The sequence below is a fragment of the Quercus suber genome, unplaced genomic scaffold, assembly GCF_002906115.3.
Source record: "Quercus suber isolate HL8 unplaced genomic scaffold, Cork oak 2.0 scaffold_61, whole genome shotgun sequence".
In the NCBI taxonomy this organism is placed as follows: domain Eukaryota; kingdom Viridiplantae; phylum Streptophyta; class Magnoliopsida; order Fagales; family Fagaceae; genus Quercus; species Quercus suber.
Window position 1 is genome coordinate 1,400,161 of NW_027069526.1, and position 17,766 is coordinate 1,417,926.

General features: G+C 32.7%; 1 protein-coding gene and 1 pseudogene across 1 annotated transcript; both read left to right on the forward strand.

Moving 5' to 3' along the window:
• Nucleotides 1-4,745: 4,745 nt before the first annotated feature.
• On the forward strand, nt 4,746-9,990 carry LOC112012759 (probable inorganic phosphate transporter 1-3; annotated as a pseudogene).
• A 5,502-nt stretch (nt 9,991-15,492) lies between these two features.
• Nucleotides 15,493-17,447, forward strand: LOC112012767 (probable inorganic phosphate transporter 1-3). Its single transcript, XM_024045154.2, is given in 7 exon segments — nt 15,493-16,390; nt 16,393-16,579; nt 16,581-16,634; nt 16,636-16,694; nt 16,697-16,789; nt 16,792-16,845; nt 16,848-17,447. Coding segments are annotated over 7 exon segments (1,566 nt in total). The 5' UTR covers nt 15,493-15,519; the 3' UTR covers nt 17,096-17,447.
• The last annotated feature ends 319 nt before the right edge of the window (nt 17,448-17,766 follow it).

Here is a 17,766-nt window from a genome sequence, read left to right on the forward strand (position 1 = left end):
TATATGATTTAGACAATACTTGTATTTTCAGTAAATTTGTCATTACGTTGGAGCCTCCCATNAAAGTTAAGAGAAAATCTAATTAGATTTCAAATTGGATTCTAATTGTAGTATAATTTTTCACCACGTGTCCTTTCTATATATATATATATATTAATTTCTAGGTGAGTTAATGTTGTGCAAAAGATGAAGAGTTTAATATAAATAAAAATAAAAAAAAAACCCAATAAAAAAGAGTAAACTCATGTGTATATCCAAAAATAAAATAAAATAAAATAAAATAAATAAAGAAGAAAGAAATGGTAAAAAATTCATGTATATATCTATGACTTAAACAAGGTATAATTTGAATCCATATATGTATAATTATGTTGTTTTAATTGTATTGTGCATATGCATGAATTATACACTAGCGTGTGTGTGTGTGTATAGTGAGAAATCATTAAATATTTTTAGAAATGTATGGTTTAAAAAATGTGTAAGTTAATATTATGTATAATTTAAACATTTTCTAAAAAAAATTGTATAATTTGAACCATGTAATTGTGATTGTTTTTAATTATACATGTGCATATACGCATGATTATATACTAGTTTATATAAAAAGCACCAAATTCACAAATTATAAACTATCCAAATTTATAACGGCACATTTGACAAAGTATTGTACGATGGCCACAATCACGAAATTGCTTTTTTTAACTACTATGCAAAATTGTACGTTTTTAGACTCCTTAACACAAGTTGTTTAACCTAGTTATTTAGTCAAGTAAATAAATTATTCAAATCTAGGTTAACACAATAATATCATATCATGCAAATAATGCGAAAATATAAAGAACACCATGATATGATGACCTAAAAAAACCTAACAGGTAAAACTTGGGGTGGATCTAACCTAGCTATCTTCAAGGTAAAAACAGATTCACTATGAAAGAATTGGAGTTTTTACAATAGAATTTAGACCACTAACATCTTATTGTTACCTCGAGTAGAAAACTTACTACCACAATCACGTGACAGCTCCGAGTTCACGGACTACTTCTTTCTTTGATCCACAGCAACCACAAGTTCTCCTACTTGTGATTTTGAGACTTCACTCAAACATTTCAGATCTTCTGTAAAGTTCTTTATGCAGCAACTGAAGAGATCATCAAGTTCTTGATGTAAATCTTGATCTTGACAACTCTAAGTATGTGTATGAAGGTAAACACTTCTAGATCTTATAGAAGATTCAACACACAACACTTCAAAGACATCTAAAACGTAGTTAGAGTTTTTCCTTTTATATTTGAAGTAAAACACTTAACCTTACACGTCATATAAGCTTGGGTTGAATTGGAATTTCTGCAGAAAATTAAATTAGCACGAGATTCGATCGATCGAGTTTAATTTTCGATCGATCGAGCGTTGTATATTTTGTCCAATAAATCCTACAATCACTCGATTCCAATTTTACATTAAATCACACTTTGAGCAAATCTAAACCTAGACTCTATGTTTTAATCATGGTTTGCCAACATAATACATATTGAAATTCTAATACATTAGTTCCTAAAGTCTTAAAACCTAACAAAACAAAAACCAAAACAAAAAAATAAAAATAAAAACAAAGAAGAAAAGTTAGTGTTTTTTAAGTATATGAAAAGATAAAAATAAAAACAAATCATGCACATACCGAAAAATCGAGTGCTTTCCCAAGGCCAACTTCATCTGTACCTTCAATACATGGCCACAATTACCATTTACATTGGTAAATCCATTGCATCTCTTTGCCGCACAGCATATAGTGAGAATTAATGAGAAGTTAGGAGGAATTGATACTTGACGTAAGAACATAAAAGTGGCGTTTCTATCAATACAAGAAGAAGAAGTATGTTTAAAATCAAAATGGTCGCAGTTCACTATAATTGATGGTGGAAAGTAGAGCAATATCTATGGCATTTATTATTATTATTATTTAAATGAAAAGATAGAAATTATATTCAATGTTTAGCAGAGTAAAGGATAAGTATCATTCTGCATTATTTTTTATCGGATTAATTATAAGTTGATATGAAAAACGTAAAAATCAAATACCATAAAAATTAAGAAGTTTTCATGAATACAGAATAGCTATTTTTTTTTTGTCTCTTTATCACCAAAAAAAGAAAAAAAAGAAAAAGAAAACCAAGGAAGAAGTAAAAGAACAAAACATAGGCTAAAATAAACAAAAAAAAAAAAGAAGTTGACATGAACTTACGAAGAGAACTATAAATTTTTGTTTTTATTAAAACAATTATTGTTATTTTATTTAAAGAAGTTGATAAAAAGAAATAAATTATTATCTTTATCTAAAAAATTGCTGTAATTTAATGCAGTCACTTGGTGGAATACAACTTTTAAGCCTAACTTTTATTATATAGTATATGATTTAGACAATACTTGTATTTTCAGTAAATTTGTCATTACGTTGGAGCCTCCCATGCTATGGAATATCAATATATCAACTTACAATTGCAGTTCCTTATTTCTAAAGTATTCACGTTTGATATTGCTCCAGAGAAAATAGATTGTTTGTGGACAAAATATTTGTTTAAAAATTTGAAATAAAGAACTACGTTTGTTTGACTTTAATCTCAGGATGAAATTGAGGCAGTTATAAACGAGAGGTTAAAATAATGAAATTGATAACTCTTACTTACGAAGAAGCAAGGTTGTGACCGGTAAAAACACAACCGAACATGACAAAAATGTTTATCTTGGTTAGTATCAAGCCACAGAAACATTTAAATGGCCGCTCTCTTCTTCATTCTCGGCACACACAGCCACACGGCAATCTCAACCGGCAGGTCAGTATCTTTCTCTCTTTGGCCGCCACATTGTTTTTTAAAATTTTCCAAGCTAAGACTTTACACATGAATCCCCAAAAGTTCCGAATTTATTGGAAATGACTGCTCTTTTCTGCTTTTGTATTATGGTGGACTTTAGTGAGCTGAATTTTTTTGGTGCCTGTAGCAAGGCTTTCTTTTTTTGTTATAGGACTATTTTTTATTTGACTAATTTAATAAGAAATGTAATATTCATCATAACATTTTTCACTACAATTTTACAATAAATTCTAGGTAGTAAATTATTACTGGTTGTAATTTAAATCCTTCACTATAATTACATTTTTGTTTATTAGTAACAGTCAGTAACAATCTACTACTTAAAATATATTATGAAAAATATTAGCATTTCTCTAATATAATAGTTATTTGAATCTGGTTTTAAAAAAAAAAAATATTATGCCACTTAATTATAATGCTATTAATATTTTATAACTAATTTCATTAACTACCATATTGCTTATTCTTTTTGGGAGAATATTGTTATAGGCAGAAGTTCATTGTTTGTATAATATCATGGACACAAACTTTTTCATAATTTACTAAGGCGATTAGTTATAGATAGGCCAAAAACGAATTGACTTCTTGTGATGAATTAATTGATTAATTAGCCAAGTTTAATTAATTAATCAAATTAACATGCAAACGCGTGGTAGCACAAACAAATCACCAATTTAAACTACGTATGCAGCGGAAAATAAATTGACACGGTGATTTGTTTACGAATGGGGAAAATTAACACGGTAAAAAACCCCTATCGGGTGATTTTAAAGTAACCACTCCCGAAATTCTACTATTATCACAACAAGCGGTTACAAGTAAAGGAATCCCAATATCTTATACCAACCTACAGTTGAACTCTTACCCCAATATCCAATTGGACTTTTTCTGTAGTGACAATTTCTCTTTTTTATGCACGGCTCTTAGTACGTGACTAACTAATTGTGCGGATCTCAGTCCGCGACTTCAATCACTAACTAGAGAAAATTGTTAGCTGCAAAGTTCTTCAATTCATCCATAATGAAGATCTAGAAGATGCTTGATTACAAAATCCTGTGGTGCATAAACACAACTTCTTCTACAAGAATAATGAACTAGGGCGAAACTCTATCTCTGGTCACAATTTGCTTGAACAAACTTTGCTCAACACTTGTGCAACTTGTGTTTTCTTTGACGGCCCTTAAAATAATTATTTTATATGTCTAGGGTTGTGAGAAAAGAAAGTCCAAATACATAATCACAGATTAGAGTCAAAGCAGATTTGCAATTCTGTTTTTCATAAACCTCGACAGATGCCTATTTGTTGAGCTGCTGTCAAGCAGCTATCGAGCCACGGGGCTAAAACAACTTCTTAAGTTCGATAGATGGCTAGCTGTCGAGCTTTAATGACAGACACTTTTCAACTTGAAATTTGGACAGACTTACATGTCTTCAACACATGATCTTGAAACACAATTTTTCAAAGTATTAAACACATCCTAGATTTACCCAAATACAAGTAAAGTGCATTTTGTCAAAAGATTAGTCAATTACATAAAATAGTGACATATGTTCTTAACAAGTAAATCACATATATCCTAACATTTATAATTAAAGTAACATTACTTTCACACGACTTTTACCACCAAATTCATTTTTTTTATTTACTAATCATAATAAATTACATAACGTGGGAAAGAAATTGTGAAGAATTTTGTTATAGAATTTTTTTTTTATTTTATTTTATTCTACATACAAAGTTGTAAGGACTTTATTGTTGAACTTTTTTTCCTATTATTTTCATGGATAGATTTTGAGACTTTTTTTTTTCTTGGTAGAAAGTTTTCTACAATTGTAGTTGGAAAGTTACTTAAAAGTTGTAAGATCTAGCTAGCCATGGCTATTGAGCAGATGGGAGTGCTTAAAGCACTCGATTCTACAAAGACCCAACTATATCATTTCACAACAATTGTAATCACCGGAATGGGATTCTTCACAGATGCTTATGATATCTTCTGCATTTCCATCATCACGAAGTTGCTTGGCCGTATATATTACCCAAATCCAATATCATCAGCCTCGCCAGGCATATTGCCTCCCAAAGTATCAGATGCTGTTACTGCCGCTTCCCTTTGTAGTACTTTTGCTGGCCAACTCTGTTAGGTTCTAAAGATTTAGGAATTTATGTATTTAGAACTCTAATGTGTAATGTTGACAAACCATGATCAAAACAAGTTGGTTAGTCTTGTTTAGACTTATTCAAAGTTGTGTCTCTTATGTAAAGTTGGAATCAAGCTGATGCAAAAGTTACTGTGCATTTCGGCCTGGCTTGATTGATTGAAGCTTAGGCTCGATCAATCGAAAATCGCGCAGAATGCGTTTTTACTGCATAATTCTAACTCAGCCCTAACTCTTAAAACGTTTAGGGTTTTATGTTTTACCTTCAAATATAAGGCAAACCTAACACGTTTTAGAGTGCTCTTATTGTGGTTGTGTGAATCTTCTATTAGATCTAGAAGTGTTTACCTTCATACACAATTTAGGATTTCAAGGAAGATTTACTCAAGAACTTGATGATCTCTTCAGTTGTGCATAAGAGCTTTACAGAAGATTGAATGTTTGAGTGAAGTCTCAAAATCACAAGTAGGAGAACTTGTGGTTGCTGGATCCAAGAAAGAAGGAGTCCGTAGCTCGGAGCTTGACCGTAGTGTAGTAAGTTTCTACTCGAGGTAAATAGAATGTTAGTGTCTAAATTCTATTGTAAAACTTCAATTCTTTCATAGTGGATTTGTTTACCTTGAAGATAGTAGGTTAAATCCCCCCAGATTTTACCCGTTTGGTTTTTGAGTGATCAAATTTTTGTGTTTTTATATTTTCGCATTATCATGATATGATATTATTGTGTAACCTAGATCTGGAATTTGGACTAAGGGCACGTTTAGTACACTGTAATAATTACTACATGGGAATAGGAATAAGTATTATAATGAATACATTAAGTTGAAATGTAATAAGTATTACTATTAATTAGTTTGGTGACCTTTTAGGAATGGAATCCTGAATATGCATTCACAATTTAGTAGAGTATAAAAAGAATGTGTAATTAAACCATTTTTAAGTCAAATTTCCTAAAATAAGTGGTGTTCAAAATAGAGATAATAATTAACAAGAATGAAAATTTATTTTCTTTCTTTTGAAGATGTGGCCACTAATGGCTTTTTAGGAAATTTTTTTAAAAAGTTATTATATAAGGTGAAGGAATAGATATTCAGTACTTTTGATAAGGAATAGTTATTCCTCATTTTGAAGAATAACTATTCATAAGGAATAACTATTCATTGTAATAAAAACATAACCAAACAACCGAATAATTATGCCATAGAAATATCTATTACATTACAATGTCTATTACAATTTACTAAACGTGCCATAAGTAATAACTTGGCTTGTTAATTAAGTTAATCCGGTTACGTTTTAAAGGGTCTAAAAACATACAAACTCTTCTTCGGTTGGCTTGGCGACAAATTGGGACGCAAAAGAGGGTATGGTGTGACACTCCTTCTCATGGTATTTTGCTCCATTGCGTCTGGACACTCATTTGGAAAATCAGCAGTTTGTGTCAATAGCACACTTTGTTTCTTTAGGTTCTGGCTTGGCTTTGGCATTGGTGGAGATTATCCGCTTTCGGCTACAATCATGTCTGAATACGGTAACAAAAGGACTCGTGGGGGATTTATCGCTGCAGTTTTTGCCATGCAAGGCATGGGAATTTTATTTGGTGGGATTGTTGGAATAGTTGTTGCAAGCATCTTCGAAAAAACATACCCGCTGACACGTACCTTGGTAAGCCACTTACTTATGTGCCACAACAAGCTGATTATGTTTGGCGAATAATTTTGATGGTTGGAGCCATGCCTGCCTTCCTTACATACTACTGGCTTACGAAAATGCCAGAGACAGCTCGTTATACAGCCTTGGTTGCCAGGAATGCAAAACAGGCCGCAGCAGACATGTCTAAGGTACTACAAGTAGAGCTCGAACCAGAAAAGGACATGATAGAGATGGGAACTCAGGATTCCTATGGCTTATTCTCGAGCGAATTTGCGAAACGGCATGGGCTTCACTTGGTTGGAACTGCTATGTGTTGGTGCTTGGTGGACGTTGGTTACTATAGTCAAAACCTTTTCCAGAAGAATGTCCTCTCCTCAGTTGGTTGGCTTCCTCCATCAAAAAATATGAGCGCTATTGAAGAGGTTTTCAAGATTTCAAAGGCACAAACGCTAGTAGCACTGTGCGGTACTGTGCCGGAATATTGGTTTACGGTGCTCTTCATTGATCATTTAGGATGGTTTGCAATCCAATTGATGGGATTCTCGTTCATGTCTATCTTCATGTTTGCACTTGCTATTCCTTATACTCACTGGACAAATACGAAGAATAAGATTTGGTTCGTGTGTTGTATGCATTCACCTTTTTTTTTCCAACTTTGGACCAAATACCACAAAATTTATTGTGCCAGCAGAAATCTTCCCCGCAACGCTAAGGTCTACTTGTCATGGAATATCAGCTGCAACTGGGAAGATTGGAGCAATTGCTGGTTCATGGGTTCTCATACGCTTCTGAAAGCAAAAACAAAACTTTAGATTGTTAGAAATACTGAATAATTGTATTGTATTTCATGTGTAAAAGAATGTACATAGATGCCTTTATATAGGAGGCATATGTGTGCAGTACAAGTAAATATGTGTGCTATACAAGTAACCTAACTGGGCCTAAAGCCCATAACACTATATATGTAACAGCCCCCTCAAACTCAAGGTGGATGTGAGACCAGCTTGAGATTGTCAACCAAAGTACGAAGGCGTCCCTTAGGATGTGACTTGGTGAAGATATCTGCAAGTTGATCTTTAGAGGAGACTGAGATCAGCTTGAGAGCACCATGGACAAGATGAAAACGGATAAAATGACAATCGATCTCAATGTGTTTAGTCCGTTCATGGAAGACATCATTGTGAGCAATATGAATAGCACTCTGGTTGTCACAATAAAGAGGAGTAGCAGAGGATGTAGACACACCTAAGTCTTTGAGAAGCCATCGTAGCCAAAGGAGCTCAGATGTGGTATCAGCAAGGGCACGATATTCTGCTTCAGTACTGGAGCGGGCCACATGAGTTTGTTTCTTACTTCGCCAAGAAATCAGAGAAGAACAAGAAGAAAGCAATAACCAGTGGTGGACCTGCGATCAGTGGGGTCTCCTGCCCAATCAGCATCAGAAAATGCACGAAGAGTAAGAGGAGACTGAGCAGAGTAGAAAAGACCATGGAAGAGAGTGCCCTTTAAGTATCGAAGAATGCGCAGAACAGCAGCATAGTGAGTCGATCGTGGAGCAGACAGATACTGGCTCACTGGTGAAAGCATAGGAAATGTCTGGACGAGTGACAGTGAGATAAACCAAGCTGCCAACCAAGCGTCTGTAAAGAGAGGGATTAGACAATGGTTTCCCCCTGAGGGAGTCAGATGCGCATTAAGCTCAACTGGAGTGTCCACAGTCTTGCTATCAGTGAGTCCAGCGCGAGACAAGAGTTCAGAGGCATACTTGGCTTGAGTAATATAAAGTCCATCTGTAGAATGAGTGATTTCAAGACCCAAGAAGTAGCTGAGATATCCAAGATTTTCATCTCAAACTGCTGACTGAGAAAAGCCTTGAGTTCTTGAATGCCACTGAGGTCATCACCAGTTATGATCATATCATCCACATATAAGAGGAGTAAAATAGTGCCTTTGTCAGTGCGACGAAGAAATAAGGCAGAATCATAGTGACTGGCCATGTAACCCAAGTGAGAGATGGTAGAGCTGAATTTGGCAAACCAAGCTCGTGGAGCTTGTTTAAGGCCATAAAGTGCACGTCGAAGATGGCAAACCTTATTTGAGTCAACAGAGAGACCAGGAGGAGGTTGCATATACACTTCTTCACTTAAATCCCCATTAAGAAATGCATTTTTGACATCCATCTGAAAAAGGTCTCATTTACTGGCAGCAGCACAGGTAAGAGGGCACGGACAGATGAGATACGGCAACCGGAGCAAAAGTTTCTTCATAATCAATCCCATACTCTCTGTGTAAACCTTTTGCAACAAGACGAGCTTTGTAGCGCTCAATGACCCATCAGAGCGAGTCTTAATCTTGTAGATCCACTTACAACCAACCACAATTTCCCAGGAGGAAGTGTCACCAAATCCCAAGTATGGTTTTTAGATAATGCATCAAATTCTCTTTCATTGCAATCTGCAAATAAAGGGTCAGTGGAAGCCTCACGATAAAATTGAGGCGTGTATGTAGAAGATCAGTGTACAATATAGAAAGGTAGGAAACTAGTTTACGATTGGTGAGAGGTGGAATGTCTACAAATAGATCACCGAGCATGAAACGGCGCGTGACGGCGCGTGTGGCGCGTGACTGAGGCGCGGCTTCTTCAGGTGGCGCGTGAGAGCGCGTGCAGACTCCGATGCTTGCGAGACTTCCACGAATGCGTAGATCGAGGCGAGACGATCACGGTGGTATGTGCAAAAATTTTATCGGAGGAAGATACACGGCGGAGACGGTGGTTGCAGTGGTCTGTGTGGTGCGGGACTCCTCAACGACGGCGGTTGCAGTTCCGGAACCTGAGGACAACGGCTGAGAGACGTTGTAGGTTCAACGGTGAGTGGCTGCAGTGGCTGTTGTGACGGCGGAAGCGATAAGGGTGGAGTAACACCAAGAGAGACAAGACTGCTAAAAAAAAAAGGTCAGAGCAGTGGCTCTGATACCATGTTAGAAATACTGAATAATTGTATTGTATTTCATGTGTAAAAGAATGTACATAGATGCCTTTATATAGGAGGCATATGTGTGCAGTACAAGTAAATATGTGTGCTATACAAGTAACCTAACTGGGCCTAAAGCCCACAACACTATATATGTTAACATAGATGATGCAGGGTACTCACCTGGTATTGGAATGCAAAATACACTTCTTATACTCGCAGGGATCAATGCAGCAGGTGTATTTTTTACCTTTTTGGTGCCTGAATCCAAAGGGAAATCACTTGAGGAGTTGACAGGGGAGATCGATGAAGATAGGGAAGAGACCATTACTGTGTAATACTAATAATAATAATGATAATAATGTTGTACTCTCAACTTTCACATAATAATTGTGAGTTTAAGTTAATGTTTTATGCTCCAAAAATTTCATGTGAGAGAAAGGAGTATTGTCTATCTAGATTGTAATTTTAGTTTTCTAAGTTGGATTATAATCCAATATGTTTAAGTCAAACTTTTCAAGTACCCAAAAAAAAAAAAAGTTCAATATTTATGAGTGCAATTTGTTGCTTTGTTTGGGGGAAATGAACAAGTGTATTTTTTTAATAGACACTATTTGTAATTTTCATTTTGATCAGCTGTCCATTTTCATTTTGATTATAATCTATGTGTGACACTATCTTTTTGAACCAAATTATTTTTATTTTGTTATTTGATAAGAAAATTTTCCTTTAACTTAATAGATATTTTACGATTGGTCAATACTATTGATGTGGTTTTCCAAGGCAAATGAAGTAGAGAAGTATATTAGAAGAATTGTGCAATTGTACCTAGAATACTTATTAAGTTAATGAAAAAACTTTATAAAGCTGGTGTACAACTAACCATGCTATATGGTACCAAATGTTGGGCTCTTAAGAAGTGACATATTTATAATATTAATAGCATCAAAAGCAATTATATATATATATAATTGTGTTTATTTTTAAGTGCATCGATCTATACATATTCGAAGAGTTACAAACTAATATACGTATACTATATGATATGTTTGGTGTATAGTAATAGTATGTATGGTCTAAATTACAATATATTTATACATCTAATATATGGTATCACTCCTTATGATGATTGTACAAAATTATATACTTCCCGTATATTGTATAATTACTACAATCTCAGTAGCTTATTATTGTACAATATTGCTTCACGAACGAATGATCAAATTGTCAATCACGCTTTCTCCAAAAAATAAAAATAAAAATTGTCAATCACGCTTTAATTCATCTAAACGAAATCTAATAGCTGCTCAAATAGTAGAAATCAATTTGATAATGAATATCTGAAGGTCGTCTATATATTATATTTCAGAAAAATGAGATTGAAATTTTGGATTTTATAATTTTTAATTTTTAATAGCCATTCATGGAGCAAAGGAATGCATTAATCAAAGTCAACTCGCTGACTTATTCCATATCCGCAACGATGCAGCAAGTGAATTATAACCATTGGATTCTCCTGTTGCTATTTAAACGATTATTACCTGGCTTATTATACGTCATTTAGCAGGTCATTATTCATGGAAATAATCATGGAATATCCACAATAGACAAGTTTATATTTGACCATGAAACTGGCATTTGAATAAATTATTCCATACCAGCATATCCGAGGAATTTCTTGTGATGTTTATTTATTTATTTATTTATTGTTATGTCGTGTACAGAACACATAGTTGGCCTCAAATTATTCACGCTGCGTTTATTTTTTTAATATAAATTAGATGATTCTTCTCTTTGGAACAAACATGACATTTCGTGTGAGTTTCGATGTTATGGAATATATCAATTTACAAATGCAGTTCCGTTTTTTTGAAGTTACACAGTTTAATATTGCTCCAGAGAGAATAGATTTTCTTTGAACACAAAATTTACTTTAAAATCTGAAAGAAATTATTAAAAAAAAATCATGTTTGTTTGACTTTAGTCTGAGGTTGAATTGGGTAAGTTGAGAACAAGATTAAAATAACAAATTAAATAACTCTTACTTATCAGTACGTAAGGTTGTAACCAGTGAAAGTAATGACCTTAGAAGATATATAAAAGGTGGTATATGCCAGCATATGGCTAACCACCACACTCTTCTTCAATATCTCAAGCTCCATTTGGAACTCAACAAGCAGGTCAGTCTCTTTCTTTCTCTGGCTTCCACATTTTTTTTTTTTGTTGAAAATTTTCCTGCTGGACCTTACACATGAATCCCCAGAAGTTCTTAATTTATTTGAAACGACTGCTCTTTTCTGCTTTAGTATTATGGTAGACTTTGATGAGCTGAATTTTTTGGTGCCTGCAGTAAGGCTCTCTTTTAATTATAGACTATTTTTAATTTGGATAATTTCATTAACAGTTATTTGAATATTAGTTTTATGAAATCTGAATAAAGGAAAATATATAATGCCACTGAGTTGTAATGTTCTTGACATTCTAAGACTTTTTTTTTTTTTTTTTTTTTAATATTGTACAGTATTGTGCTTAATTTTTTGGGGAAAATATTATTGTACTTCATGGATTTTTTTTTTTTTTTCCTTTTAAGTCACTTTGTGGGATACTTATCTTTATGCATAATGATAAGTATAGTCCCAGTAATATTATAGTTTGTTTTGTTTCTTTCATTTGCTTTAAAAATAAAAAGAAAAAAAAAAGAAAAAAAAGATAAATTGCATTTTAAATTTATAATTTAGGAATGAATTCAAATTAAACCTCAAACCTTCAAAATTTTCAAACCAAAAACACTTTTTAAAAAGTTCAATTTCAAATCATTAACTTCTTACGTATGATGATTGATGCCCTAAGGAAAATTGCTTGAACAAAACCATGACGTGTGGTTTGGATTGAAATAAATGTTTACACACAACTGAAATAATATCCCAGTGTCTTTTTGTTATCTCGCCCTATAATTTGATTTTTTTAGTGGATTTTCTTTTTATATCATATATATTCAATGAACTATTATATTTTTTTATATTTCAAAATTTTCAATAAGAAAAAAAATACTTCCTACTTTTATCAATGACTTTTAAAGTTCAAAATTTATAAATGTAAAATAAGGATAAGAAGAAAAAGGAAAATAAAGAAGAATANAAAAAAAAAAAAAAAAAAAAAAAAAAAAAAAAACATAGACAAAGTTTGGCTAAAAAATTGGTTGTAGTTTAAGACGACAATCTTACTCATATCTTTTTATTAGAGGTAAATTTTGATAAATCCACCATTGAATTTTCTTTTTATATCCTTTTTACTTGCAAAATTTTTAGAAAATTAAAGATCAACAGTTATGTCATCAATAAATTGTTTAAATTACAAGTTTTTGTAGTTAAAAATTATGCATAAAATATAATTTTATAGATTATATAATAAATGATATCTAATTGTCACAAAATTTGACATATGTATTAAGAGTATAAAGAACATGCAATCTAATGGTTAGATTTTCAAAATATGTAGTAATGTTAATGATATTGAGTAAGGTTGTAGCCTTAGGCTACAACTATTTTTATAACTAAATGTTTTCCAATTAACATTCTTGTTTCCTTTCAAGAGTAATAAACAGTATTTTTAGTAAGGTTTGCAAATTCGGACTGTTCATTGAACCATAAAAGGAGAGGTTCAAGATTTTTGATGTCGAACCGGGTTCGAACCGTGATGATGTCATAATTAATTTAATTAAAATATGAATTAATATACTAAATAAATATAAGTAGAAAAATGAACTAAAATAGTCTAAATAAATATAAAGATCTAATTTTCAAATGTCTTTTTTATATCACAACTTTCATAAGGCAAATAAAAAATATGAAATCTTAAGCAAACATAAATATTGTTTGATAAAACTCAATATTACTTTTTTTAATCTTTTTATAAGAGTTTATGTCTAAATTATCTCAAGTTATGCTCAAGCCTATTAGACCATCCAATCAATTGTTTTATGCCCAAGCCCATTTGAATATTCAACTCTTTATGAAAATTTTTAAAATAAAAAAATAAACAAAAGCTAGAGGAGTGGCTGGATAAAGACTTAAAGCTTTACAAAATTGATTAAATAAGGAGCCCAACGAAATTTTAAAAAGAGTGGTTGACAGAAAGCAAGCTGTCAATCATTTTCAAAGCCTATTCAAGCCTACATATTTTACTTGACTATATTTATGGTATTAGGATATTTTTTTTTATCTAATAATTAATTATTCTTCATAAAATTTTGTTTCACCGAGTTAATTATGGAGATAATTACATTTATATATAAAAAAAAAAAAAAAAAACTCTATATTTTGATGTTATTTAGGTTAAATTTTAGTTTCAAGCGCACAACCGTTCATAATATAGTTTTAAAATTATTACAATTTGAAGATTTTGTGAATACATATTAATCAAAATAATAAAATTTATGTACATGGAATTTTAATTTTGAAAATTTTGGAAAACGAGTTATACATAAAGTCATTTAAAAATAGTCTAATCATGAACTAGATACAAACAAGGGGAAAATCCTGTAGCCCTCTGGAAAAAATGAAAAAAATTTAAGTCTGAAAAAAGTTATAAAAGTATTTCCCTATGGTAACAATCGAAAATAGTTTTCCAACTAGAATTAAAAGATACGGATGCTTTAATTTTATCTTTGTAGAATGTGCTTAATTTGATAAGTTAAGAATTTTCTACCAGTTAAGTTTAAATATGTCTATGTAGGTACACTAATTACTTCAATTGATAAAGGTTATTCTCCTTAGTTATACCCAAAACTAATTAGTATTTACCATGATGATAAAGATCAATATCATAATGGAGTAGACAACATGAGTTCAAATTCTATCATACTAAAAAAAAATGTCTAACTTATCATATTAGCTTTTCACATGTTCATAGATAAGATAATTTTGTAATTCATAATCTTATTAGACATGCTAATTATGTCATAGGTTTTGTGATATGTATGAAGGATATTCCACTACACTTTCATGCTATAATTCAAGTTGATTTAGCTTTTCTTTAATGGAATAAATAGTTTTTTCTTAAAAAAAAAAAAAAAATCACAAGAAGAAGAAGGGGTTATAAATATCCATAGAATACGTATTTAAATTCATTTGACCCTTAGTTCTATGAATTTTTCTTCATTTATACATTTTTTCTTAATCTTTCAAAGAAATCAATATATTAAGAAAAATGGAGGGAAATGTGAAATTCAAACTATATATATATGTGTATGTGAGTGCACGTGCATGCGACCATTATCATATAAAATAATCTTCCAGTGACTCAAAACAAAAATTAGCTCTAGTTTAATAAAGTTTTGCTCTATATTCTAAGATCATTGAATTAAAATCATTTATAATTATCATATACTGAACTTAATAACACTTTATATATATATATATATATATACAAACTACAAAGTCAAACAATTACTCAATAACTCATTTTTTATATAATATATATCAGGTTAACAAAATCCTATATAATATCATATACACAAACTTAATAACAATTTTTTTTTTTCTATACATAAAGTGAAACAATTAATTACTCAAAAACTCATTTTAAGTATAATATATAATTAAAATAACATTACTTTCATAATTCTACCATTAATTTCGTTTTTATAATTCACCAATTACAATAGATAGATCATCACAAAAAATTGTGAAAACTTTTGTTTCTATAGATTTATCTTTTCTGTATAAAATATTGTAAGGACTTCATTAATGAACTTTTTTCCTAATTACTTTCAGGGTTATATTTTGAGAAACTTTTTTTTTTTTTTTTTTTGTCTGAAATTTTCTGCAGCTGTAGGGGAAAGATACTTGAAGTTGTAAGATCCAGCCATGGCTACAGAGAAGATAGGAGTACTTAAAGCCCTCGATTCTGCGAAAGTCCAATTGTATCATTTCACAGCAATTGTAATAACTGGAATGGGATTCTTCACAGATGCATATGATATCTTTTGCATTTCCATTGTTACAAAGTTACTTGGCCGTATATATTACACAGAGGCGAATCCCAGTGCGCCAGGCACATTGCCTCCCAGCGTGAATTCTGCTGTTACTGCAGCTACACTTTGTGGTACTTTTGCTGGCCAACTCTTCTTCGGTTGGCTTGGTGACAAATTGGGACGCAAAAGAGTTTACGGTGTGACACTCCTTCTCATGGTATTTTGCTCCATTGCATCGGGACTCTCATTTGGAAAAGAACCAGCTGGTGTCATTACCACACTTTGTTTCTTTAGGTTCTGGCTTGGCTTTGGCATTGGTGGAGACTATCCTCTTTCGGCTACAATTATGTCTGAATATGCTAACAAAAGGACTCGTGGGGCATTTATTGCAGCAGTTTTTGCAATGCAAGGCATTGGAATCTTATTTGGTGGGATTGTTGGATTAACGGTTGCAGGTGCCTTCAATGACAGATACAAAAGTGTAAAGTTCAGTACAGATGCAATTAAATCTCTGCCACCCCAAGCTGATTATGTTTGGCGCATAATTTTGATGGTAGGAGCCCTTCCGGCCGCTCTTACATACTACTGGCGTATGAAAATGCCCGAGACAGCTCGTTATACTGCCTTGGTTGCCAGGAATGCAAAACAAGCCGCGGCAGACATGTCTATGGTATTACAAGTAGAGGTCCAACCCGAAATGGAGGTAGAGACAGCTCAGGATTCCTATGGCTTATTCTCAATGGAATTTGCAAAACGCCATGGGCTTCCTTGCTTGGAACAGCTGTTTGTTGGTTCTTGGTGGACGTCGGTTACTATAGTCAGAACCTTTTCCAGAAGAATATCTTCACGGCAGTTAATTGGCTTCCTAAAGCGAAAGACATGAGCGCTATTGAAGAGGTTTACAAGATTGCAAGGGCACAAACACTAATAGCACTGGTGCGTACTGTGCCGGGTCTGGTTTACGGTGGCGCTCATTGACCGTGTAGGACGGTTTAAAATCCAGTTAATGGTTTTTCTTCATGTCTGCCTTCATGTTTGGAATTGCTATTCCTTATCATCACTGGACATCGTAAAAAATCGTATTGGGTTCGTGGTGCTATATGCATTCACTTTTTTCTTTGCCATTTGGACAAATACCACAACATTTATTGTGCCAGCAGAAATCTTCCTGCAAGGCTAAGGTCTACATGTTCATGAATATCAGCTGCAACTGGGAAGATTGAGCAATTGCTGGTTCATTGGGGTTCTCATATGCTTCTGAAGACCCAGCTCCACAAAGGACGATAAAGGATACCCACGCGGTATTGGAATTAAAAGACACTTCTTATCCTGCAGGGGTCAATTTAGCGGGGGTATTGTTTACCTGCTTGGTGCCTGAATCTAAAGGGAAATCACTTGAGGAGTTAACAGGGGAGAACGAAGAAGAAATGGAGAGACCATTACTGCGTAGTACTAATAGTATAGACTAAATACAAATTATGCCGTAAGTATGAATAAGGTTGGACTCCTAACCTTTTTTTTTTTTTTTTTTTTTCTTTGAATGCTTGTACTCCCAACTTTCAAATAATAGTGAATTTCACTAATTTTATCTATGGTGATATTTATTATCAATGTGAGAGAAAGTGTATAATATTTTTGCCCTTCCATATTGTAATTTTAGTTTTCTGGGTTGGATGATAATCCAATATGTTTATGTGCGCAATTTGTTGCTTTGCTGAGGAGGGAAGGGGGGGTTATGAACAAGTGTATTTGTTACATAAACGCTATTTGTACTGGCTTTTATTAAAGGCTTGTTTCATTGTACGTACCTTGAAAATTCAATTGTCCAATTTTGTTGCAATTATAACTTATGTGTGAAGGGGATTGTAGACATTCTATTTTGCAATTTTCATTTAACCTCATTGTATTATCATTATCATATTACATCATAGGGGTAAAACTATAACTTTATAGTTTAATTTCCAATTATGTTGCATGAAATTGATCTTAAAGTCACAACGATCAAAAGACAGTTCATGAGCTCTTATCTATCCACTGGACTGAAAGATATCATGAAAATATTTTTAACGGTTAACGTACACTTGTGTGAATTAAGTTTCAACTACACATGATTATGGATTCTTAATTATAATTAATCTAT